Source organism: Eschrichtius robustus, chromosome 12 (assembly GCF_028021215.1).
Source record: "Eschrichtius robustus isolate mEscRob2 chromosome 12, mEscRob2.pri, whole genome shotgun sequence".
NCBI classification, from domain to species: domain Eukaryota; kingdom Metazoa; phylum Chordata; class Mammalia; order Artiodactyla; family Eschrichtiidae; genus Eschrichtius; species Eschrichtius robustus.
Window position 1 is genome coordinate 56,744,155 of NC_090835.1, and position 24,685 is coordinate 56,768,839.

Consider the following 24,685-nt stretch of genomic DNA (forward strand, 5'->3'; position numbering starts at 1 on the left):
ATTTATTTACAGATGGATTTAATTCAAACTTAATTTTATAGGTGGATTTAAAATGGGAATAGCTCATAATAAATCATTTAAGAAAAAGAAATGACCATCACACAATGTCAATTCTGAGGAACTATTCTTTTATTGCCTTTGTCCATCAGTCCCAGAGATCATTCTCTAAGGAGATAGCATCTAAGGGACAGAAATGTGCCTAGCACCCAAATGTTACTGACACAGTCCCCAAACTACAGCTGACACAGCCTGGCTTCCCGCAGAGAAACTTGCAGGTGACTGCAGCCCATCAGCCCCACTAAGCACTACTGTGGTCCCTCAACGAAGGCTACAAGGGATGCCGGGAAAACAGTCCACGTCAGCACAGTATTACCACTGTTTCTTTGCCATGGGCATTCCAAGAGGAAGATTTTTATTAAAAGACATTTCTACAATAATACTGCTATCTGCTTTTCTAATTACCCATCATTTATGGCCTCATTTTTCATCTTCTATGCCTTTGTTTATATTTTTCACTATAATATTACATATTAATCAATATATCTCTAGATTTATAGAATACAGGCATATTTTATATTAAAAACATTTTTCAAAGAATACATGCATATGTGGGTGCCTAGCACATGCATTTACATAAATATCTTCTGCTCAGAAATGTAAAATATAGAAAAATTTTAAAAAAGACTTGTAAGTACTACTGAGATTCCATTAACAATTCAGTAATAGACAACGACGCCAAAGAAAATCATCTTAGACTATATTCCTATATGAATATGTTGATAGAGGAAAAACAGGCACACATTACCTTTGATGTTTCTTCTTTCCCTATCAGAATCACCAGAATAACTTGTTTCTCCAAAATACGAATACAAGTTTTTCTCTCTATATAACTGTACATCTGGGAAAAAATGTTTTTTACTAGGAATTTGGGAGAATATTTTTCAATTGTAAATGAATTGAACACTGCCTGGAAGTTCTGAAAGCTGAAATACTGGTATCTGAGTGAAAGGGTAAGAAGCAATTCATACATATTAATTCATTGACTACTTGATTCCAAGGCTAAGGATTAAATTCAGATCATGTTATAAACAACGTATTTGATCTTCATAAGAATATTTGAATCTTACCTTCAACTTGTTCAGAACATCTCTCTCGGGCCTTTTCTCTCATTATTTTGGGGATCAAAACATCTTTTTCGACATGTCTGAGATGCTGCTCTGAAAAAAAAAAAAAAGATCTTCCTTTAATATAGTAAAGTCTCAGGTAAATCACCAGTTTAGGGGAAAAATAAGCACTCTGGTCTACTTAAAAGCCTATGCAAATATATTAAAAAGTGACTCTTCTATGACCTCATGAAATTGTGATTCTTTAGTCTCTGAAAATCATTCTAAATATTGTTTTATATACAAAAGAAAAAAATGTGAGGGTGTAGGCAACATCTTTCTAAAACATTCTGCAAACTATGTTGCAACACTTTTATTTGATAACACATTCCATGTAGTCTTGGCAAAATTAAAGTCATAAAGTGTTATAATTTTTTAATTCATATAATCCACAAAAAGAGGATTTTTAGCCATACAGTACTGAGACCCAAGGATAGATGAAGAGATCCAAGATTAAGAGACATGTGAATAGTTTCTCTACCCAGTAACAAGAGTAGCTTAAGAAAGAGCTGGCAGAAGAAGAAAAAGTAGAACTCGTGTGCATAGAAAAACAAACTACAGGAGGTTTCTGTGCACTTTAAATAGAACTACCTCAGTTAGACTAACAGCAGCCGGAGCACCTGGCTCCAAACTCCCACCTGCTCCTCAAATTCCTAGAGAACCCTAAAATCCAAAGGGGTAAGTATCCTCCAAATGATCAGGAATTCTGAAAGGCAAAAGGCAGATGAGATCAGATTAAAGGAGGCAATCTTATCCCCAGAGTTTTTTCCCAGGAAAAAAACTGATACCAAAAGTAGGAGGCATGCTCCACGCTCTGAAGCAGCAGAAACGGGGAGAAGGAGACATCCCTAGAGGAAACCAAAGCATTAGTGGTCGAAATACTGCAGCAGGAGCCAAAGGAGGTCACTCTTCTGCTGCCTTCAGACCACAGGTAAAATAAGTAAATACAGGCACTTATCTCCAAAAGATCAGAAAGTCTCTCAGTATCTATCTAGTGACACTTACGACCAGGAACCCCCTAAGCTTTCCCTGGTTCCCAACAACCTTTGGATGCAGCTATGAAGTGATACAGTATTTGTAGAGAGGGTAAGAAGGCATCTCAAAAAGCAAACAAATCAGCAACAACCAAACAGCCAAGAATTACCTAAATTTGTTGAAGGACAACACAGTGAAAGGGAGAACCCAACTGTAATTAATCAAGAAGTAAACAACCCCTAAGAGGCTGAAAAGAGTAAAGAAAATAAAATTTTCAAATAAATGTAATATACTGAAGCAAATAAAAAGACATGAGTCCTCAGAAAGAAACAAATCATAGGTCACCTAAGTGCACTTTGATGAAATATCTGAAGCTCAAAAATCCTAAAAGCTTCAAAAGGGAAAAAAAAATTCACCACACAGAGGAACAAGGACCAGATTTACATCGTGTTTCATGGGCAAGACGTGGATGCAAGAAGATAATGACGAAATAACATCAAAGTTCTGAAAAAGAATTACTTTATATCCAAGAATTCCAGAGCCAATTAAGAGTGAAATTAAAGATATTTTCAGATATGTAGGAACTGAAAAGTTTATCTCTTTCAACCCCACCGAAAAAGAAGTGATCTTTATCATAGTGTGACAAACCAAGCCACTAATCCAATGTGGTGATGGAAAACAAGAACCCTTCTGTATGCACAGGGAGCCCATGGGCAGGAGTTCAGGCAGGTAGAGCAGAAGTGACTCCTCTGCTTCTGTGTCTGGGGCTCATCTGGGAAGACTCCAGCCACAGGCCCTGACTTCAACAGCCGCAAAAGCTGGGGCTGGAGGATTTACTGCCAAGAAGACTTCTTTCTTCACATATTTATCTGATATGCGGACTGGAAAGGCCAAATCACCTACACAGGGTACAGCGGGTAAGTGGCCTTTTCTGAGCCTGTCGTGGAAGCCGTGCAGCCTTGTTCCCGCTACCTTATGTTGATTTCAAGTCACTGGGCTCAGCCTACACTCCAGTGGAGGGAGGGCCACATCACACGGAGCCTGAGGGAGGGAAGATACTGTTGTAACCTTCTTTGTAAAATAAAATCTGCCACAAGAAGTAACAGAGAATATATTCTGATCAAATAAAATGAATCCATGATGTACAAGTGTAAATATATAAGGCATATTAGAAAACATACATTTAAATTTACATGTTAAAACTGTAGAGTACTTGAACAACATTATCAACTAACTTGACCTAATGTTTATAGAATACTCCACTCAATAACAGCTGAATATTTACCAAGATAAACTATAGTCTGGGCTATGAAACAAATCTTAATAAGTGTAAAAGAATTCAAATCATACAAAGTATGTTCCCTGACACCAGTGTATTTAAAGTAGAAATCAGTAACAAAAGGATCTCTTGACACTAAATAACACACTTTAAAATAACCTATGGGTCTAGGAAGAAATGAAAAGAGAAATTAGAACGTATTTTGAAATGAAAGAAAATATAACATATCAAAATTTGTGTGATGCAGCTAAAACAGTACTGATAGAAAAATTTATAGCACTAAAAGTTTACATTGGAAAAAAAGGATGGTCTTAAATCAATGACTTAATCTTCCACCTTGAGAAATTAGAAAAAGAATAAACACAAAGCAAAGAAAAGAAATAATAAAGATCTAAGCATAAATCAATGAAATAGAAACCAAAACAAACAAGCAAAATGATAGAGAAAAGCAATGAAACCACAACTGGTTCTTTGAAAACATTATTAAAACTGATAAACCACCTTGCCAGGAAAAAAGGGAGGTCACAAAGATCAGAAATGATACACATTTTTATATAATAATAATGTATTTAAGTGATTTTTAAATGTAGGTCAATAAATTTGACAACAAAGATGAAGTGGACAAATTCCTTGAAAAAACACAAATAACCAAACCTAACTCAAAAGGACATATAACCAGCATAGCCTTATATCTATTAAGAAAATTGAATCTGTAGTCAAAAGCTTTCTCACAAAACAATTCCAGACCCAGAGAGCCCCACTGGTGAATGTGGCCAAACATTTAAGAAAGAAATAATATCAATTCCATACAAACTCCTTCAGCAAACTGCTCTGCAGCCAGCATTACCCTGATATCAAAACCAGATAAAGACATTACAAGAAAACTACAGTCCAATATCCCATCATGAATACAGATGTAAAACTCTTTACAAAAGATGAGCAAATTGAATTCAGCAATACAAAAAAGGATAATACTTCATGACTAGGTGGGGTCTATCCCAGGATTGCAAGCTTCATTTAATATTCAAAAGTCAAGAAATGTAATTCATCATATTAAAAAACTAAAGAAGGAAAGACACATGGTTATGACAACAAGCCACAGAAAATACATTTGACAAAAACCTAATATCCATTCCTAATTAAAACCCTCAGTAAAGCAGGAACAGAAGGAAACTTCCTCAACAGGATAAACAGCATCTAAAGAAAAACCCACTGCTGATATCATATTTAATGGTGAAACACTGAATGTTTTCCTCCTAAAACAGGGAACAAAAGATAAAGAAGTCTGCTCTTACCATTTCTATTCAGCATTATACTGGAAGTTCTAGCCAGTGCAATAAGGCAAGAAAAATAAAAGGCTTCCAGATTGAAAAGGAAAAAATAAAACCATAGTTACTCAAAGATCATATAAGCGTCTATATAGAAAATCCAATAGAATCTACAAAAAGTTACTAGAACTAGTATGTGAGTTTAGCAAGGCTTCCAGATACAAGATTAATATACAAAAATCAAATGGAAATGGCATAATAAAAAGTCAGAGGACTAGAAAATAATTCAATAATAACTTTCCAATCTATAAAATAGAAAATGGCTTTTTAAAAAATGAACTGGGGCTCAGGAACCTGCAAGACAAGAAGAAAAGATCTAACATTGATTTTACCACAGTCTCAGAAAAAGAGGTAAAAAGAATGCAGGGCTGAAAAAATATTTGAAGAAATGACTGACACCTTTCCAAACTAGTCAAAAGACAAAAAACTATCAATTCAAGAAAACAGTTAAAAACCGAAAGAAATACACACCCAGACAAATCATAATCATACTTCGGAAAATGAGAAAGAAAAATCTTCAAGGTGCAGGGCAGAAGTTGAGACACAGATGTAGAGAACAAAGGTATGGACACCAAGGGAGGAAAGCCGCGGTGGGGAGGGGATGGTGGTGTGCTGAATTGGGCGATTGGGACTGACATGTATACACTGATGTGTATAAAATTGATGACTAATAAGAAACTGCTGTATACTAAAATTAAAAAAAAAAAATCTTCAAGGCATCAGAGAGAAATATAGTGGAACAAAAATTCAAAAGACAAAGGCTTTCTCTTCAGAAACCACAGAGACCAGAAGGAAGTGTCACAGTATTTTTGAATACTAAAAGAAAAGACCGGTCAATCAAAAATTCTATAACCAGAAAAAATGTTTTTCAGGATTGAAGACAAAATAAAGATAACTCAGAGGAAAGGAAGCTAAGGTAGTTTCTTGCCAGCAGACCTGCTGTAAAAGAATGGCTAGAGGAAGTTATTCAGACAGGAAGGAAATATTAACAAAAGGAAACTCAGAACAACAGGAATGAAGAAAGGGCAACACAAAGGATAAATGTAATAAACTATTCTTTTCTTGAATTTTAAAAATTACTTTTGACAGAAGCAAAAATTATAGCATTCTCAATGTATATAGAGATAATATTAAAGATGACTTCATGATAAAGGAAAGAGGATAAAGCAACTTTGGTGGTAGTAAGATATCTACATTCTATTTGAAAGATAAAATGTTGATGCTAGTAGACTGTGATAAACTATGTATGCATAATGTAATCTTTAGAACAACCACTTAAAAAAACTAAGAAATAAATACAGAAACCCTACAGATAAATCAAATGGAATGGAGTTAACTAGACAGTAGTAACAGAAAGATAGCAGGAAAACCTCCTGACACCTGGAAATTAAATGACACACTTCTAAATAATTCATAAGTCAAAAGAGGAAGTAAAAGAATACACTGACCTGAATAAAAATGAAAGCATAACATATCAAAATTTGTAAGACAAAGCTGAAGCAGTGCTTATAGGGAAATATATAGCAATAAATGCTCATATTTAAAGTCTCAAACCAATACAGTTGACCCTTGAACAACAAGGGTTTGAACTGTGAGGGTCCACTTATATGCAGACTTTTTCCAGTACATGGGTACTACAGTATTACACAATGGCAGTTGGTTGAATCCACCACATTTTATTAGGGCAGCATTACTCAGATACCAAAAGCAAAGCAATATTAAAAAAAAAAAAACCTAATATCCTTCATGAATACAGATGCAAAAATCCTCAACAAAATATTAGCAAATCAAATCTGGCAATATATAAAAAGAAAAATACACCACACCAAGTGAGCTTTATTCCAAGGATGCAAGATTGGTTCACTATTTGAAAAACAATCAATGTGATCTATCATATTAACAGTGTTAAAAAGGAAAGCCGTAAGATCACATCAACTGACGCAGAAAAAAACACATAAAATTCAACACTATTCATTAAAAATGAACAAACAAAACTCAGTAAACTAGGACTAGAAAGGAACTTCTTCAATCTAACAAAGAATCTGCAAATAATCTATAGCTAACATCATACTTAATGGTAAAAGACTGAATGCTTTCCCTTTAAGAACAGGAACATGGAGTAAAACTGCATAGAACCATACACACAAACATATGCATGTATATAAAAACTGGTGAAAACCGAAAAGGTCTACTGTCTAGTTAACAGTATTGTACCAACGTCAAGTTTCCTGCTTTTGATATTTGTACTACAGTTACATAAGATTTCACTGTTGGAGGAAGCAGGGTGAAGGGCACAAGAGACTCTACACATTAGTATTTTTTATAACTTCTGTGAGTCTGTAATTATTTCAAAATAAAAAGTTAAGGAAAAAAAACTTCTAGAAGAAATCATAGGAGAAGATCTTTATGTATTTGCAGAATATTCAGACTTGCTTACCCTCAACCATAAGAAAACAATCCAATTAGAAATGGGCAAAATATATGTATCTGACAAAGGACTTGACGCTAGAATATATTAAAAAACTCCTATCAATAACAAAAATACAAACAACCCAATAAAAAAAGAGGCAAAAGGCTATAGTGGACACTTCAAAAAGAAGATACACAAAACTGTAAATATATACGTGAAAAGGTGCTCAAAATCATTAGCCATTAAGAAAATGCAAATGAAACCTATGATGTCATTTCACACCCACCAGAATGACTAAAATGAAAAACACTAATGACACCAAATGTAAGGAAGAAACATGGAGCAACTGGAACTTTCATACATGCAGGCGGGAGTGTGAGATGATAAACTTCTTTGGAAAACTGCTTATTAAGTTATAAAGTTAAATATACACCCAGCCTATTTTCCACTCCCTAGGTATTCATTTACCCAAGATAAACGAAAATATATGTCCAGAAAACAACCTGTACAAGTCAGTTTATAGAAGCATTATTCATGATAGCCCCAAACTGGAAACAACCTAAATGTCCACTGAATACTACTTAGCACTACAAAAGGATGAACTACTGGCTTACTCAACTTGGGTGAATCTCAAAAATTCTGTTGAGAAAAAGAAGCCAGACACAAGAGTACATACCATAGGATTCAAGAACATGCAAAACTAATCTACAATGATAAAAATCAGAACACTAGTTATCCATGGGCATTGAGACGGATATTCTCTGAGGGATGTCCTGTTTGGGGCATATGCATTTATCAAAACTCACAATCTGTAAATTTCACTGTATATATATTTTACTTCAATTGATAATATGTTAACTTTAAAACATGATACAAACCTATACTCACAGTGGGTGATTTTAACACGTTCACTATCAGAAATTAAATAATTAAGTAGACAAGAAGTTTTATAACTTTCTCCTTCAAGATACTATTCATCTTTTATTAGATCTATTTCTATCAGGAAAGGTATCTTTTCATAAATAATATGTAATTATTTATTGCTGGTATGTAGGTTCAACTAAATTTTTTATATTGTCCTTATAACCAATACAACCTTACTTAATTCTCATTAATTCTAATACTCTGCCAATAGATTCTCTTCCAATTTCTTTTTTTTTATATAAATTTATTTATTTATTTATTAATTTTTGGCTGCGTTGGGTCTTCATTGCTGCTCGCGGGCTTTATCTAGTTGCGGCAAGCAAGGGCTACTCTTCGTTGTGGTGCGTGGTCTCTAGGCGTGCGGGCTTCAGTAGTTGTGGCTCAGTAGTTGTGGCGCATGGGCTTAGTTGCTCTGCAGCACGTGGGATCTTCCCGGACCAGGGCTCAAACCTGTTTCCCCTGCATTGGCAGGCGGATTCTTAACCACTGCGCCACCAGGGAAGTCCTCCAATTTCTATATAGACAATCATCAGGAAAGCTCTGTACCTTTCTTTTTCAATTCTGTCTATGTCTTTTAGAAGAACAGTGAGTAGTAACCAGCAGCACCTGTCTTGAGTGCTCAAATTTTGCTTAGAATCTTTGAAGTTATCTTCATGTTGAGATCTGCCTGTGACTTTACTCTCCTATCTTTGTGTTGTTTTGGTATCAAAGTCACATTATTCAAATAATACGTTAGGGACTTCGTTTTGTATTCTCTGGACCCCTTTGTATAAAAATCAAGATTATTACCAGTCCTTTGAAAGTTTGGTAGAAACCACCCGTGATGGTCAGCTTTATGGGTCAATTTGGTGAGGTGCTAGTCCCCAGGTATTCACACAAACACTAATCCAGCTGTTGCTGGGAAGGTATTTTGCAGATGTGATTAACGTCTTTAATCAGTTGACTTTAGGGAGATCATCCTAGAAAATCTGAGTGGGCCTGATTCAATCTGTTGAAAAGTCTTCAGAGCGCACCTGAGATTTTCCTGAAGAATTCCACCTGCAGACCACAGCTTTGGCTCATGACCAAGAGTTCCAGGGCTGCCCTTCCTGACACCCTGCCCTACACATTTCAGACCTGCCCAACAGTCAATCACATAAGCCAATATCCTGCCATGTATATGTGTATATGTGTGTGTGTACCTGGTTTAGTCAGGGTTTGGGAGTATGTATGTGTGTGGGAGATAGACACAAAGAGAGTTTTAACTACTGATCCAATTTTCTAAGGGCTTTCTATTTATTCTTGAGTCAGCTGCAGTTTTTAGTAAGTTTGTATTTCTCAAGGAAACTATCCATTTCATCTAAAATTTCAAAATAATGATATGAAGACGTTCACATGACTTTTTCCTCTTTACTACACCTATAACTGTATCCCAATTTTCACTACCTATGCCAGGGGGTCAGCAAACTTTTTCTGTTAAGGACCAGAGTGTAAATACTTCAAGCTTTGTAGGCTACAAACCATCTCAGTCATGTATACTCCTTTTATTTATTTATTTATTTTTAACAACCCTTTGAAAATGTTACTAACCATTCACAGCCTACAGGCCTTACCAGATTCTGCCCAGGGTATAGATTGCTGAACTCTGGCCTACACTATTGATTTATGCCTTCTCTTTTCCTTAGCTTTGCCAGAGCTGCTATAAGATGAGAAAAAGAACACTAGCATACAGAAGGAACTGCAAGTATGGGTGGAGAAAAAAGGACAGATTGAGAGGGAGGCTCTGGAGGAGTGGTGGGACCTGAGGGGACTAAGGAACCAGGATGAGTCAAGGAGAGCTTCCCAGTTTTCTGGCTCCAAATGAAATGATGTGACCACTCACTGAGACAGGGAGACAAAAGAAACCCCAGGTGGGAGGGTGATTCAGGGTAGACAAGCTGAATTTGAAGTGTCTGTGACACATCCTGTGAGTGGAAAGCTGGTATCTATTTGGAGGGAAGACAATAAAACTGGGGCAGTCTCCACACACTTCTTTTCTCCTTGTCTATAGTGCAAACCATATTTAGGCATCAGTAATTAACAGTATTATTACTGAACAGATTAGAAGAAATACTGTGATATGCTGATCTACTTTATATAATCAATTTCAGAATGTGATCTCTTCCTTTCACTCATACAGCTTTAATCTATACAACTCACCTATAATGTGTCCTGATGAATCCACTCTTTCTCTACACATCTTGCAGTGGTCTTAGATAAAGCACTAATTTTTTAAATTAGCTCCCTGAATAAAGACATAGCTTTGTGGTACTGAACCATTTTTTCCATAAGTAAATTATAATATTGATTACCTAAATTTACCTACATTATAAATTCTAGGTTATAATATTCCTCCGGAAACATTTTTTAAATGGCTTGCAAGAACTCGTTCTGATCGTTCTTCTAAAACCTCCTATGGCAAAGAAAATTCTAGAATCATATAAATATTTATTTAGATTTTCTACACTCTTGGTGTTAAATCAGAAATAACAGACTTGAGAATTCCCTGGAGGTCCAGCGGTTAGGACTCTGCGCTTCTGCTGCAGGGGGCACAGGTTCTATCCCTGATCAGAGAACTAAGATCCTGCATGCCATGCAGCCCAAAAAAAAAAAAAAAAAAGAAAAACAAACCAGACTTAAAAATTTATAATTAATTCTGATACCACTTGGTAGCATACCGATCATTAAATGTCAATTTTTAATTAATTATGATTTTATACATATTTCAAAGTTTCCTTCAACACTACAAATATTATAGATATGGCAGTTTTTATTCACAAAATTACAGGGTGATTCCCTCAATGTCAATATGATGCATATGTTATACATTTGCACCAAAGCCTACAAAAAAAATCAAATTTTGAGAATTTGCTACTCTATAGTCACATGAATTTATACTGAGATGGAGAATCAGGATAACACCACTGGGGAAAATTTCCAAAGCTCTAACTTCTCAACATTCTATCATCACCTGAAAGTCAATTTTCACCTTTTTCACTGGCTGACTTTGTTAGTTCAGACTTTGCTCTGGGGCTCACGTGTTCCTGCAACATGCCATCCTCAATTACAAGGCAAATGACAGCAGCACTTGCCATGAATCCACAAAGATAACGGTGACGCAACTCAAGAGCATCACAGAATCTTCCACTGGAAAGAAGTGACACCGGAAGGGCAAGGAATACCTTTTCAACACTGAAAATGTTCTAATGTAATTAATTTAATTGTTATTTAGATAATGCCACTTTTTTGTCTTTTTTGGAACCTCCTAGTTGCACTTACTTGTTCCCGCAGACATTTCCATGCTACTGTTTACTCTGGAGGAAAAATAAGAAAAATGCTTGTAGTAGATGTGCAAAACTGCTCTTATTAGCAACGGTTTCTACTTTAAGTCCCTCTTCTATACCAGCTACCAAGAGTCTCCAAATGAAGGGCCCAGGCAGACAGCATTGTGTACAATACAGCAGGACCAGAGCTCTCCACTGGTACCTTTGCACTGCGTGCTTCACACCAGGAGCCCAGGAGGACTCCGGTCTCAGTGCTCAAAGACACTGATGCCCCAACCAGACTTCCCTGTGTCTGCCAGCTCGGTCATACCCACTTCTACAGCAACAGTGTAATGTGAAGAAGGGGTGGGCGGGCAGGGGTACGGAGACTGGGAAAACGAACACAGGGAAGATCAGTGTCCCTTTCCCACTGTCTTCCCTTCAAGCCACACTTGAATCAACAAAACAAAGAAAATCCATAGCAGGAAAGATTTTCCTCCCAACAGTCCAGCAGCCTCTGGCTATGAAACCTCAAGATGAAGGCCAGGAACACCCTTTAGTCTTCTTAAAGCCCCCTCAGGTTAAGTATTTGGATTCTGTTTTGCACATAAAAACATGGAGACTCACAGAGGGGAAATAACCCAGGCCTCTGATAAAAGGGCTGGCCCCAAATCTTCTTCCACAACCCGACCCCTCACCTGGGGCAGTGGCCTATTTCAGGGGACTTCAGCAAACAAGGTCCCGTGAGCTTCCAAAGTCACGGTGAAGCCTGAAAGAACCCTTGAACAAGAAGATTGTTGGTTTCAGAAGCATCGTTTTGAACAAGCAAAATTCAAAACTTCACATTTCTTGATCAGAAAGTAAAGCTAAATGATTCTGACCATGAAGAAAATTATTTAAAAAAAAAAAAAAAGCAAAAGGACTGATTTGTCAGTTGGCTGAAAAGTACCTTCACAGAGAATAAACATCAAATATCAGGTCAGTCAGTGACAACAGAATCTTTTTATAAGCTCAAACTTACAAAACCCAGAAAGCACATCAATGAAGCAGATGTGCCTATTTCTGCTCTGCTTCTGGGTCACACACCACGGACTTCCCACAATCATTGTGCTACATTTGTACTCCTCTGTCCTATCAGCTTCCTCTGGTAGTAACCACCTCGTTCACACCACATGTGCCCATTTCCCCAAAGCACCTATTTCTTGGACCTCAGATTCTGCAGATTGCTAGGTGTGAAAACTTCCTCTTCCACCCACATTGCTTTAACCAAGATGAGGCCAGAAAGGGACAAGACTAAAAGTATACCAAAGCAGGAAATCGACTTATGCAAGAAGACATGCCAATTTTAGAAAAGTACTGCAATCTCCATTGTGGCCATAATGTCTTAAATGAAAAGGCTTCACATTTACTTTATTTGGTAAAACTTCAAGACTGTCTTTTGCTACAAGCACAATTTCCCATTGATATCTAATAGAAAATCAGCCGTGTTATTACGGGAAACAGAAGGAATAAATGACAGCATGCCTGGACCTCCCAGCAACACACTCCTGATTTATTTTCCCTCCGGTGTCCGTCTGGAACACAGTGGGCTACTTGCATCCTTACGAATGCTTCTCAATGCCTCTGGCCACACTAGCTCGACCAGTTCTTCCCCTCCATCTTGTAAGAGTTCATAAAATTTAACAAAACACATGGACCACTTTGATAACACAGCAAGGGAATTATTTTTATATTGAGACCTTATTCACTTATTTCAAAGATTCAACCCTTGCTCAAATCACTCACATCTTTCTCAGGATGGCCTTCAGAGCCAGTCTGAGTTCTGAGTTAAAACCAGTTCCACAATACAACTTTCTTCCTACCACCTTCACCAGACTGCCTCTGGCTAACCTTGGCTGAAATTCAAGTTCACCTTCAGAACAAAAATTTACCAAAATGAGGATATTAAGATAAATAATTAAGATATTAAGATATGTGTACTGTAGAGGCTGAAGGCAAATTCTAAAGGAGCCTCAAAAATATTCTGAACTATGGTAATACTGAAAAAAGTATAAACACTCTCTAGGTAAGCTCTGCTCCTATTCCTCCCGCGGCAATCCCACAAGGCTCCACCTTAAAAATGGTACTTTTTATGCTGTGTTCTCATTGCTTGTCTACATCTCCAAATCTACTCGGCCCACATTTTCAAGTATCTGTTAGTAATTCCCAAGTCCCACCAGCATCAGAATTTCAACTTAAAATTTCTATAGTTTAAATCCTTATTCTGCCACCCCAGTGGTTATATTATCCTTCTTAGCTTAAAAAAAAAAAGTCAGCTTGGATTTATATAGTACACAGAAAAAGCACAATAAATATTTTCAGAAGGAAGGAAAAAGTGGTGGTAGAAGGGATCATTTTACAAACACCATCACAGGCAGGAGCAGGCGTTATGAACCTGAGGTTTACATAGCTCAAAGCAATCTTGCATCACCACCCAGCAAATCACTAGTCAAGTCAAACTCAAGCTCAATCTTCTGTCTTTATTTTCCATCTCCTACCTCTTATTTCCTTATCAAAGTTTACTTATTTAACATCACACTCAACTCTTGGTCTACCCAAAGTGCTCCCTGACCCCAGCACCTGAAAGCGAATTCTCCACCCTCTAACCCCACGGTGTTTCATGCACAAACGCTATGGCTCTAATCACACGTGGACTTAGAACACAGCACAGCACACTACCTACGAAATCTTCTCCTGCTAGATCAATGGTTGCTACGGACTGAACTGTGTCCCCACCACCACCATTTTCATGTCGAAGCCCTAAACCCAAAATGACTGTAGTTGGAGAGGTGATTAAAGTTAAATGAGCTCATATGGGTAGGGCCCTAATCTGATAGGTGGCCTTGTAAAGAAGGGGAAGAACCAGTAGCCAAATCGGTCCGCACCTGGACTTCGGGCTCCCAGCCTCCCAAACTGCGAGAAAATAAATGTTCACTGTTTAAGCCACCGAGTCTATGGAATGTTATTACGGCAGCCCAAGCAGACTAAGACAGGGTTTGGTACCAGAAGTTTTCAATTCTGGCTGCATCTAACAGCCACACCTGAGAGGGCTTTTAAAAATTGTGATTCTGGGTCCCACCCTAGACCAGTTAAAACAGAGATGCTGGGGTAACACCCAGGCATTGGTATTTTTAAAAGCTCCCCAAATAATTCGAATATCAGATTCTAGATTAAGAACCACTGCACGGGGCTTCCCTGGTGGCACAGTGGTTGGGAATCCACCTGCCAATTCAGGGGACAAGGGTTCGAGCCCTGGTCCGGGAAGATCCCACATGCCGCGGAGCAACTAAGCCCGTGAGCCACAACTACTGAGCATGCGCTCTAGAGCCTGCAAGCCACCACTACTGAGCCCGTGCGCCTAGAGCCCGTGCTCTGCAACAAGAGAAGCCACCGCACCGCAACAAAGAGTAGCGCCCGCTCACCACAACTAGCGAAGGCCCGCGCGCAGCAACGAAGACCCAACGCAGCCAAAAATTTTAAAAATAAATAAAATAAATAAATTTTAAAAAAGAAAGAAAACGGGCGTATCATGCCAGACACCCAAGGGTTAAGGGGCATAGCCCAAGACCCCTTCCCTCACCAGGCTGCCCAGCCTAAGTGACTGGAAGATATAAAAAAAAAAAAAAAATTAAAAAAAAAACACTGCACGAAACTTAAGTAGAATGAGGTCAGAGAACATGTCTCATTAACCTCCATAACTCCCTCTAACTCCTAGCATATGGTAAACATGCAATAAAACTATTTAATAAATGACACATGTATTTAAATTTCTACATTTGATAATCATTATACTAACAAATAGTTGAAAAAAAAATATTCATTCATTCGATATTCATTCTGTTAAACATTTATCAGGCACCTACTATGTACCAAGCAACATGCTAAGGATTGTTTATACACTGATGTACCTTATTCTGCAGCATAAACATTTAAAACTCTGTCTTTCAATTAATCATATTTAGTTAATTAACAAATCCTTTAATCTGGAAAACCTCCCAGTAACAGTTCTTTAGCAAAAACACAATGCAGGATAGTAAACACCACGTTCTTAAAAATGTTTTCCCTCAATCTCTTTACTTACAAATGTAAAAGTATAATGGGGGCTGGTGGGGGGAGAAGGTTAATTTGGGAATCAACGTTCTTATTTGGGCACATTTTGTGTGGCCCACTTCTATCAAGTCTAAGGTACTTGCATTTTTGACATCTATACACCTAGCGATGCCTACAAATACAGCATTAACACCCTTAGAGATAAATAACCATACTAATCGAGTCAATGAAACATGAACTTTCTGTGCTGAGTCAAGAACCCCTTGAGACCAGCTGGAAGTATTTAAAAACATACAACTTTAAGGCTTGAAGCAGCCTCAGCTGCTGATACATCTTACTCTCCCTGCCCCTCATCCTCAAATCTCAGATTATGCCGTTCAGAATTCTTAAAGGACCTGAGGTTACTGGCAAAGTCTGAAACAAGTCAGTCCTACTCATTCCCAAATTCAATTCGGTGCTAACTGCATAACAGTACAGTGCCTCCTGGGGCTGGTGGAGAATGTCTTGCAGTCTACGTGTAATAACTGGCCTATCCTTTCTAATCATCCTTTCGCTAATATAGTTAAAGATATGGCACCATATGAAAGACATTTACTGGTCACCACGCAAGTAAATATTCCCATTTTCACATCAGATTTTCCTTCATCTCTCAAGTTATATGATACATATAGACATACCCCGTCTATAGGTTTCATTCTATTTCTCAAGGAAAAAACTCTAGATTAGAATGAAAGAAACTCCATACCCAGATTATTTGAAATTTTGGTGGTTTTTAAAATTCCAAATATTAAAAAAAAAAAATTTGCAAAAGACTGGAGGGTGGTAACCATCAGGGAAAGCATCCTCTGAAACTGATTTTTTTAAAAAAATGAACAAGACTTAGACAGGTGTGGGGGTGGGGCAGAAAGGGAAAAATTCCAAAAAGAAGGAACAGCATGTCAAATGGCCTAGAGGAAAAACAAAAACAAAAGCAATTTGGCATATGTTAGGTATATTTAAACTTTTTTACCACAACCCCGAGATACTTTACACCTGGACGCAGTACACACATCCTACCTGACCTGCCTACCCCTTCCTACCTGACCTGCCTACCTGATCCAAGCTCTCACTACCCAAACTAAGGTTCCTAACAGACTCACATAAGTTATTTTTAGGATGGAGCTGGTGTCCCTCCCGTGGCGGGGAACACAGGTGCCTCCTGGAGGAGAGAACCTGAAACATCACACCTGCAACCTTCCCAGCACTGCCCTGGGGCATGGGAGCACTTGGCGGTTTTCCTTCTCGAGGTCCCCTCTCCCTACCCCTGCAGCGGGCTTGGGCTGACAGGCATCACAAAGCCCAGCTCCCTTGCCTCCAAAGCAGGACAAGCCCTGCAGCACACCCTTACTCAGCCTCCTCCCCTCCTGCTCCTGTTCCCCTCCCTCCCTGGCAGGTTTTTCCTAAAAACACTCCATGAATAAATCACCTGCACATAAAACACCCAAGTGGTGCCCAGGTGCCCGAATCTCGTTCCTCAATACCGTGCCCAAGTAAAGGAACCAGGGCTTGTCTGAGAAATGAGTAATTCTATGGCTGGGCCAGGGGAGGTCCTAGAGGAGCCAGAGATATTGTGTGAGAAAAAAAGGAAATGCTCAAAAAATGATGGGCGCACGTCCCAAGGACCCAGAAGCTGGTTTGAACGAACTCTCACTGGCCAAATCTGAGAAAACGTGAGTACCAAAATAATCACACACAGTAACAAATGATGAACCATGGAGAAGATAGAAATTCATGAGTCCACACCAATAACAAATCTATAAATCAATAAGAAACAAAATGGTTTCTTGTCTACAGCAAAATGTCAACAACCATCTAATAAACATGGAGAGAGCGCTGGAGGTAGAAAACCATCATTCTGTAACCATCATAGGAAAGACTGAATCGGGCAAAAATCATCAATGGAGACTCAATCAAAGGGGGATTTTTGATGAGGAATGAACATCTGCATGGTCTTCAATGGTCTCCCCACAGATTACTTATTAATTACAAGACAGGAAAAACATAGCAAAGAAATGGGACAAGACCTTGGCCAAGTGGTCAAAATTACAACCACCCACGAGAGACGGACCTCCCATGCCTCCAGGTGTGATGCCCCAATGCAGATGGTTCAGCTGAGATCTCGCTCGGGATCTGATCAAAAGTCAGATCAACACACAATGAAGGAAAGTTCTACCTGTCACTCTCTTGCACTTGCAGTGTCTCCCTGTTATTCTTGGATAAAATTCAAACTCCACCAACGGGTTTAGGAGACATTTCATGATCACAGTCCAAACCCCACAGGGCCTCCAAACACATCCCTCTTTGACTTCAATGCTTCTCTCTCTCCTGTGCTCTCTGCTAATGCCAGCGTTTTTAAGTTTCGGAGAACAGAGGACTTCCCTGGCAGTCCAGTGGTTAAGAATCCGCCTTCCAATGCAGGGGACTCGGGTTAGATCCCTGGTCAGGCAACTAAGCTCGTGGGCCACAACTACTGAGCTCATGTGCTCTAGAACCTGCTCGCCGCAATGAAAGATCCTGCATGCCCCAACGAAGATCCCACGGGCCGAAATAAATAAATTTTAAAAATAAATAAATAAATTTCAGAGAACAATTTCAGGTTGTTAATCTAATGAGACAAAAGCAATATATTTTCTAGTGCAAACGTGATTTGAGCTTAGCAATACATAAAACGTGGGAAGTCAGATTTTTAGCTCTCAACTTGAATATAATTTGTGTGTAACCAGATACTGTGAAAACACAGAAGCAATAACAAAATAAAAAATTTTCTAATCAACTACATTATAGTATTTTTCCATATTAATAACACAATGCTCAGAAAAAAAAAAAAGATTCTCCCAACCGTTGAGATGTCTAACTTGAAAAGCAGAATCTTCCAGTGACTGAGGGTGCTGGTATACCTAAAGCTCATCTACCTCCATCTCCATGGGAACCACTAAAAGAACCCATGCAACCTAAGTATCCCAAGAGCTGCCATAATGCCATCCTCCCAAGATACACACATCTTACTCATGGAATGTCATGAAATTCCTGAGCCCACTTCCCACCCCTGAGCCCGCTCACTACCACGTTCTTCCCCTTATTAGATTTCTGGAAGAAAACACCCATGGAGGGAGACACACGCACACACTTAAGGGAACTTCTCTCCTGCTGCCCCCACTGTGAATCCACCCTAATAGACGGGGCAGGGAAACTACCTACCCTGCTCAAAGAGGAAAAGGTAGAAGAAAAACAGAGGAGAAGGGAATCTCTTCCAGTTATTAGAAAAAGTAAGAAATCAAACTTCTCAGGCCCAGGTTCCTGTGAGTTGTCATCTGGGAATATAATCATGTCAGATGATTTCTCTGGACTCTGGAAGCAGCAAAGGCTTAATTGGGTGTCCTTTCAGGACAGCACTGGGCTGGACTTCCCATGACTGGGCTATTTTACAACTTGTTAGGGGCAGAGGTTAAATTCTAGAACTTTGTCCAACAGAGACAGAAATAATATCTGACCAGTGGGAAAGATAACCCCCAAAATGACAGTTTATGGCCCTATTTAAATTAACCAGCTTTTATCTAAGCCAACAATCTATGACATATTCTAGTATCTACCTCTCAATGCTTTTTGGAGTGTTTTTTACATTTTACTGGTTCCCTTACTAATTACTGAGTTGAAGAAAATCTTCAATACATATTCACTTTGTCTTAGCGTAAGTAATCATTTTACCTTTCTGGAAATTCTACTTCAACAAGCACCACTTCTAACACCCTTTCTATAGGTGATCAATAAACAACCTCTAAAATTTCAATCACCTAAGTTTGACTGGATTTTTAAAATAAATATAATACTTGCAGAAAGAGTTATAAATTGGTAAAGTTATAACTTGGAATAAGACTAACTGCTTAAGTCCTTTTATAGGAGAATGAACTATACTGTATATTTCTTGAATCATTACTATGTGATCAAAGGTCCTGTTTACAGCTACAGATGTAGGGAGAACTTCCCTAGGAGCAGGGAGATTAGGTTGATAAGAAAACAAAGCTGAAGATCAAGTCAATAAACCTGGGAGATTTCAGAGCCGTGTTTCTCCTCTGCATATTAGAACTGCCCGTGGACTATTTTAAACCGCCAGAGGCTTGGGCAAAGTAATTCTGAACATCTGCAAGTGCAAACAGCAAGTAGTATTTTTTTAAAATTTCTCTCTCCCTCACACTTTCCCTCGGTGTTTTGGACTCTCCAGCTTTTTCTCTTTGCACTCAAATAGTACGAGAAAATAGGGAACGTAATTATGGCTGATAAGCTTCCAAAGAGTGCTGGTATTACCTCTACATTCACAGAAAGGAAAATTCCTTAAATAAAACTACATATAAAAGTATGCAACCTGCATTTCATTGTTGGGTTCAGAATTTCTTGAGGAAAATGGACAGTTAGTTAAAATGGCAGTTAGTTAAAAGCCGCTGCCAAATGAAAATCAAACTTGTATAAAGATTTTTTAAAACCTAACATAAACCAATGAGAAAACAGATTTTGCTATATAAGCTTCATTTGGCATATCTACTCAGAAACATACCACTGTGTACAGTAAGAAGAGGAATATCAAAATATGAACTTATGTTTCAACCTATGAACCAAACAAAAATTAAGTTTAAAAAAAAAAAAGCTGACTTCAATACATTTGTATCCTGATAATTAAACAAAGAAATATTTAAATCGTCCTACTTGCTGAGTCCACTTTCTTACTTTCCATTCCAATCTTGTTTCCATGTCTGCTTTCATCTGAATTTCCAATGAGCATCGTGTTGTTAGACTGGACCATCACCAGCCACCCAGCTGAAATCAAGAGTCTAGGAATTACTCTTCATGCCTCCCTTTCGCTCACCACTCTTATTCAATGCAACAGCAAGTCCTGTCAATTTCTCCTCCAAAACATCTTCCGAAGCTTTGTCTTTCTTTCCATTTCTTCCTAATACCAGCCCAGGCCAATACATACCAACATATCTGGCCTGGACTGCTGCTACCATCTTAACCTTCCTCTCAGGGTCCCTCTACAACGCTACCACTGCTACCAGGGTAGTAAAGGCATAACGTATCATATTATGTCACTGCCCTCTTTAAAACCCTCCACACGTTTTTGATAACATGAGGAAAAGTCCAAATGCTTACTTATCACCGCTCAAGCCCTGCAGCATCTAGGTTCTGCCTACTTTCCCAGCATCTTTCCTGACAGATCTCCACACTCTGGCCCTCACTCCAATCAAATCGTTTAAGCACTTGCACCTTGGAGCGCCTTAGCATACTGGTTCCTTACCTCTTTACAGGACTGCTTCCTCTGGTCCTTCAGATGCCAATTCACATGACACTTCCTCCTAGAGCTCTTCACTGACCCTTCCACCTAAAGTGGTCCTCGCTTTACCATCTACCTCTGTCACCGCTTATTTTCTTCATGTTTACCACAATCTGTAAAAGTGTGTACGGGTAGAGGGGTGCTGTCTTCTTTCTTCCACCACTAGAACACAAGATCTAGACAGAGCAGGGACTTTCTGTCCTACACACTAGTTTCCTAGGGCCTAGAACAAGACACGACACACAGTGAGGTGGCAACAAGTATCTGTTTACTCCATAAGGACTCAAACGGCAGCACGGCCGGCAGCACGGCCTGCCGCCCGGGCTGGACGTGGGATTCTGAGTCTCACCCGGACTCGGCTCCCCCAGCCACAAGACTTGTCAACTACACGTCTATTTCCTTCTCCCTGAGTCACCAACAGGGCTGTTTTACTTCTGGCTCTCCAAAGGTTGGAAGTCATTCCTCCTCCCACCGCCTTGAGTTTTCACATCCATAAAACGAAGGGAATGTCCTAAAGCCAATCAGCACTCCCCCCAGACCCGCAACTCTGCGAGCATCCTCCGCGCCAGGTACCGCAGGGGACTCCTGAGGACGGCGTCGGAGGCGGGCACTGACGCCGCGCGGCACCAGGAGGGCGCGCCTAAGTCAGGGGACGGGACCGGGAGTCCGGGGACACTTTCCAGAGAAACGGGCCCTCGTCCTGACCGATGTGTTCAAGTCGGACTACAGATATTTAAAGGAGCCTGTGCCCCAAACTGTGCAAAGGGCATGATGACAAGGAGGCAGGCGCTAGGGGGAAAACGTCCGCAAGCCACAGTCGGACCGCCATCCCCTAACCCTCTCGCCGAGGGCCGGCGGGCCGGGCGCCGGGGACGCGGGAGGGCGGGGCGGCCTCAGCGCCGCACCACCTCCAGCCCGCCCCCTGCCCCACGCCCGCCGCACGCCCCCGAGGCTCCGCAACCCCCGCCTCCCGCCCCGTACCTGTGGGGTCGAGGGCCATGTCCGCGCGCGGGAAGTGGCAGCCGCGTGGCCGCCCGCACAGGTGGGGCGGGGCTGCGCCCCACGTGAGACAGGGTGGGCGGTACGCGGGAGCAGGAGGAGGAGCGCAGGGCCCTTCGCAAAGCGGGGCGGCCCCTGCCCCTGCCCCTCTGACTTCCTGGTCGCGACTTCCGCCGCCCACTGCGCCTGCGCACTCCTAACCCCGTGCTCAACCCCGTGACCCGAGTGGGAGGACTTGTTGGAGGGAAGGACCGGGGAGGGGGCGTCACTGCGCGCCCGGGGTGGGGGGGCCGCCTGGACCGCGCAGGCGCGCTGGGGGTCAAAGGGAGTGCCTGCCGGCCCACCCTGTAAGCGGCGTGCCCGGGGGATGCGCGTACCGGGGCGACTCGGTTCAAGTCCAAGCCTCTCCCTGCACTCCTGCCTTCGAACCAAAGGAAGCAGACTGCTCCTTTGTTTTTTCTTCGTTAACGTTCATTCATTCTTAAGTGTCTATTTCACGCCTGCCAGGTTCCAGCCACGGTTCTGAATACTAGGGTGAAATAACTGGATAAAAATAAGGTCCTTAAGTCCCGAGGCGCACAGTGTTGGCGGGGAACCCGGGTATGGGCAGCACGCTGCTAAATGCGGCGAGCGGCACTTAAAGGCGGTGCACCATCCTTGTACTGTGTGTAGCATCCTGATTTCCCCTCCCCCCACATCGGAAGCCTGTGCCTCCCCCGGAGGTTACAATTAGGAAGTGCGCGTTAGGGGTACCTCTGTCTCGTGAAATGATATCCTCAGGACGCACAGTCCGACTTGGGTGATGCTACAAATCCCTACTCTGGCAATTACAGCTGCATGTTTGTGAGAAAAAAATGAAGGAAGGTGATAGCCATCGTCCTCAAGAACCCCAACTGTCCCCTTCTCAGTAGAAGAAACTTTCTGAGTAGCAATGATGCTCATACCCACTCACCAACCAGCCTTCAGAAAGGCTCCCTTGTCGTATCTACGTGTAGCTAGCTCCAGCCCCCGAAGGGTGAGGTGAAGGGTGAGGTGCGGATGGGGACAGATGCGGATGGGGACAGATGGGACAGATGTTAGAAAAACAAGGAGCAGCTGCTTCTTCCCTGTGAGGGATTTAAGGCTTTCAAAACGATCCCCTCCCCACCTACATGCAGGCCCTCCTCCCCTGCTGCTGCTTCCGCCTGGTCAGTTGGCAGAGAAGCTGACGAGGTGGAGCAGGTCTGGGAAAGTGGGTCTCTGCTCAGCAGGTCTTCCGTTTAAGGGCCTATTTGGGCATAACGGCCATTATTACAGCTGTAGGATGAGGTGCCAAGCTGGAGAATTAATGTTTCACTCAGCCAGGCAGGAAATTGGGTATGTTTATAAATGTGTTTAGAAGCACACCAAATTCATTCTGGAGGTGAAGAATTTAATATAGAAAGTAACTCTTTTTGAGGAGATGAGGTGAGGTATAAAAACACAAGTCAGACACACACTTAAGTAGTTAAACGAAATCTTCCTTATACAAACGGGTGTCATGGTAAAGGCGGATCCTTGGAGAGCATCAGAGACCTAAATGCCTCCAGCTGAATCCTGCTTCATGACCCGTTAGCTTTCTAGGTTAGCTAAGTCCCAACGTTTCTCTTGACTTTAGTTTCTAATTTGCAAGGTTGTTGTGAGAAATAAATGTAATACCATCTAACACTCTTTCAGTCATTCAAGGACCACTTCCACAGTTTTTGCCATCACTGAGTATCACTTGAACCATTATTATTTAATGTTTTTTTATTTAAATCAACTCACTAAAAAAAAAAACTTAAATGAATACTCTCTACTTTAGCCTTATCCTAAGCAAGAATATCTGTAAAATCATGGGTTTTGCGTGCCCCATAAATCAGTGTATGGTCAGGCCACTCAGGATGGCTGTTCTCTTGCTCTCTGTACATCCCCTGCCCAGCCAGTGCCTGCCTCACCTACACCCTACTCACATGACTGACCTTCCTATGTACTTGCCCCAGGCCCCAGATAGTGACTGTTATCAAAGGGGTGGTGTGCAACGTGCCCCTCTGCTACTTTCCATGATAATCGATAAGCCAACCTGACATCTCCACCTGCCCCCGGGAGCAAAGACTGCTACCACATCCTGCCTGCCGTCTGCCACACACGGTGGGATGTTGGTCCAGGACCTTGCTTCAGACACGTAAGCTCTCTCATCCATTAAACCATTGATGTCTCTGTTGCCGACTCCAGGCTCTTTCTTGGGTCTTGAAGCTCTTCCTGCAACAGACTGCTAGACCATCACACTAGGAGCACTGGGAAAAACAGCACATCACTGCCTGGTACACGATAGTGCATTCCTCTCCTCCCTCATATGAAACTAGGTCGTGTGGGGGCAAAGTCTTTACAATCTGCATGGGAAAGAGAAGTCATTTTTTTTTAAGTTAAATCATAAAAAGGCAATTGGCAATTCAAAACAGAAGAAATTTCCTAAGGGATCACGCTATGAATAGACAATTTGGGGGCTCTCACCGCCATAGGAACGGAAGAGGGAGGAGGGTCCGTAGTCCTGGGAATGAGCAGTGATTGTTATCCAGCCACAATCCTGGGATTCAGGCATCCAGACCCTAACGGCCCCACAGTTGCTGTCACAGAAGATTGAGTGCCAGGACGGTTAGAAAAGACGTCAAAGATGAGGAGAAATTAAGGTTGGCCTTGAAAGACGGGTGGCATGGGTAGGCAGAGAAGAAGGCTTGTCATGCTAGCAGAAGAATGAGCAAAAGTGTCTGGGGTTCGAGCTGTTCTTGAAGGGGCGTGGAAAAGGAGGGAGGGAAGAGAGGGAAGTATGCACACGAGCAGGAGCGCAGGGGGAGCTCAAGGCTGCACTGCGGCTCGG

At 40.9% G+C, this 24,685-nt stretch overlaps 1 protein-coding gene across 4 annotated transcripts in view; it reads right to left on the reverse strand.

Moving 5' to 3' along the window:
* The window catches only part of CMC1 (C-X9-C motif containing 1), an 80,223-nt gene extending 58,245 nt beyond the window's left edge, over positions 1 to 21,978 (reverse strand). For 2 of the 4 annotated variants that reach the window (XM_068558263.1, XM_068558261.1), the window contains exons 1-2: positions 21,793 to 21,978; positions 1,128 to 1,217 (exon numbers count right to left, since the gene is read on the reverse strand). In XM_068558263.1, coding sequence (XP_068414364.1) covers positions 1,128 to 1,217; positions 21,793 to 21,811 — 109 coding nt within the window. In that variant the 5' untranslated portion in view covers positions 21,812 to 21,978. Of the gene's footprint in view, positions 1 to 1,127; positions 1,218 to 20,186; positions 20,284 to 21,792 lie in introns of those variants that run through there. The other 2 variants (XM_068558265.1, XM_068558262.1) reach the window with 2 other exon arrangements.
* Positions 21,979 to 24,685: the final 2,707 nt, after the last annotated feature.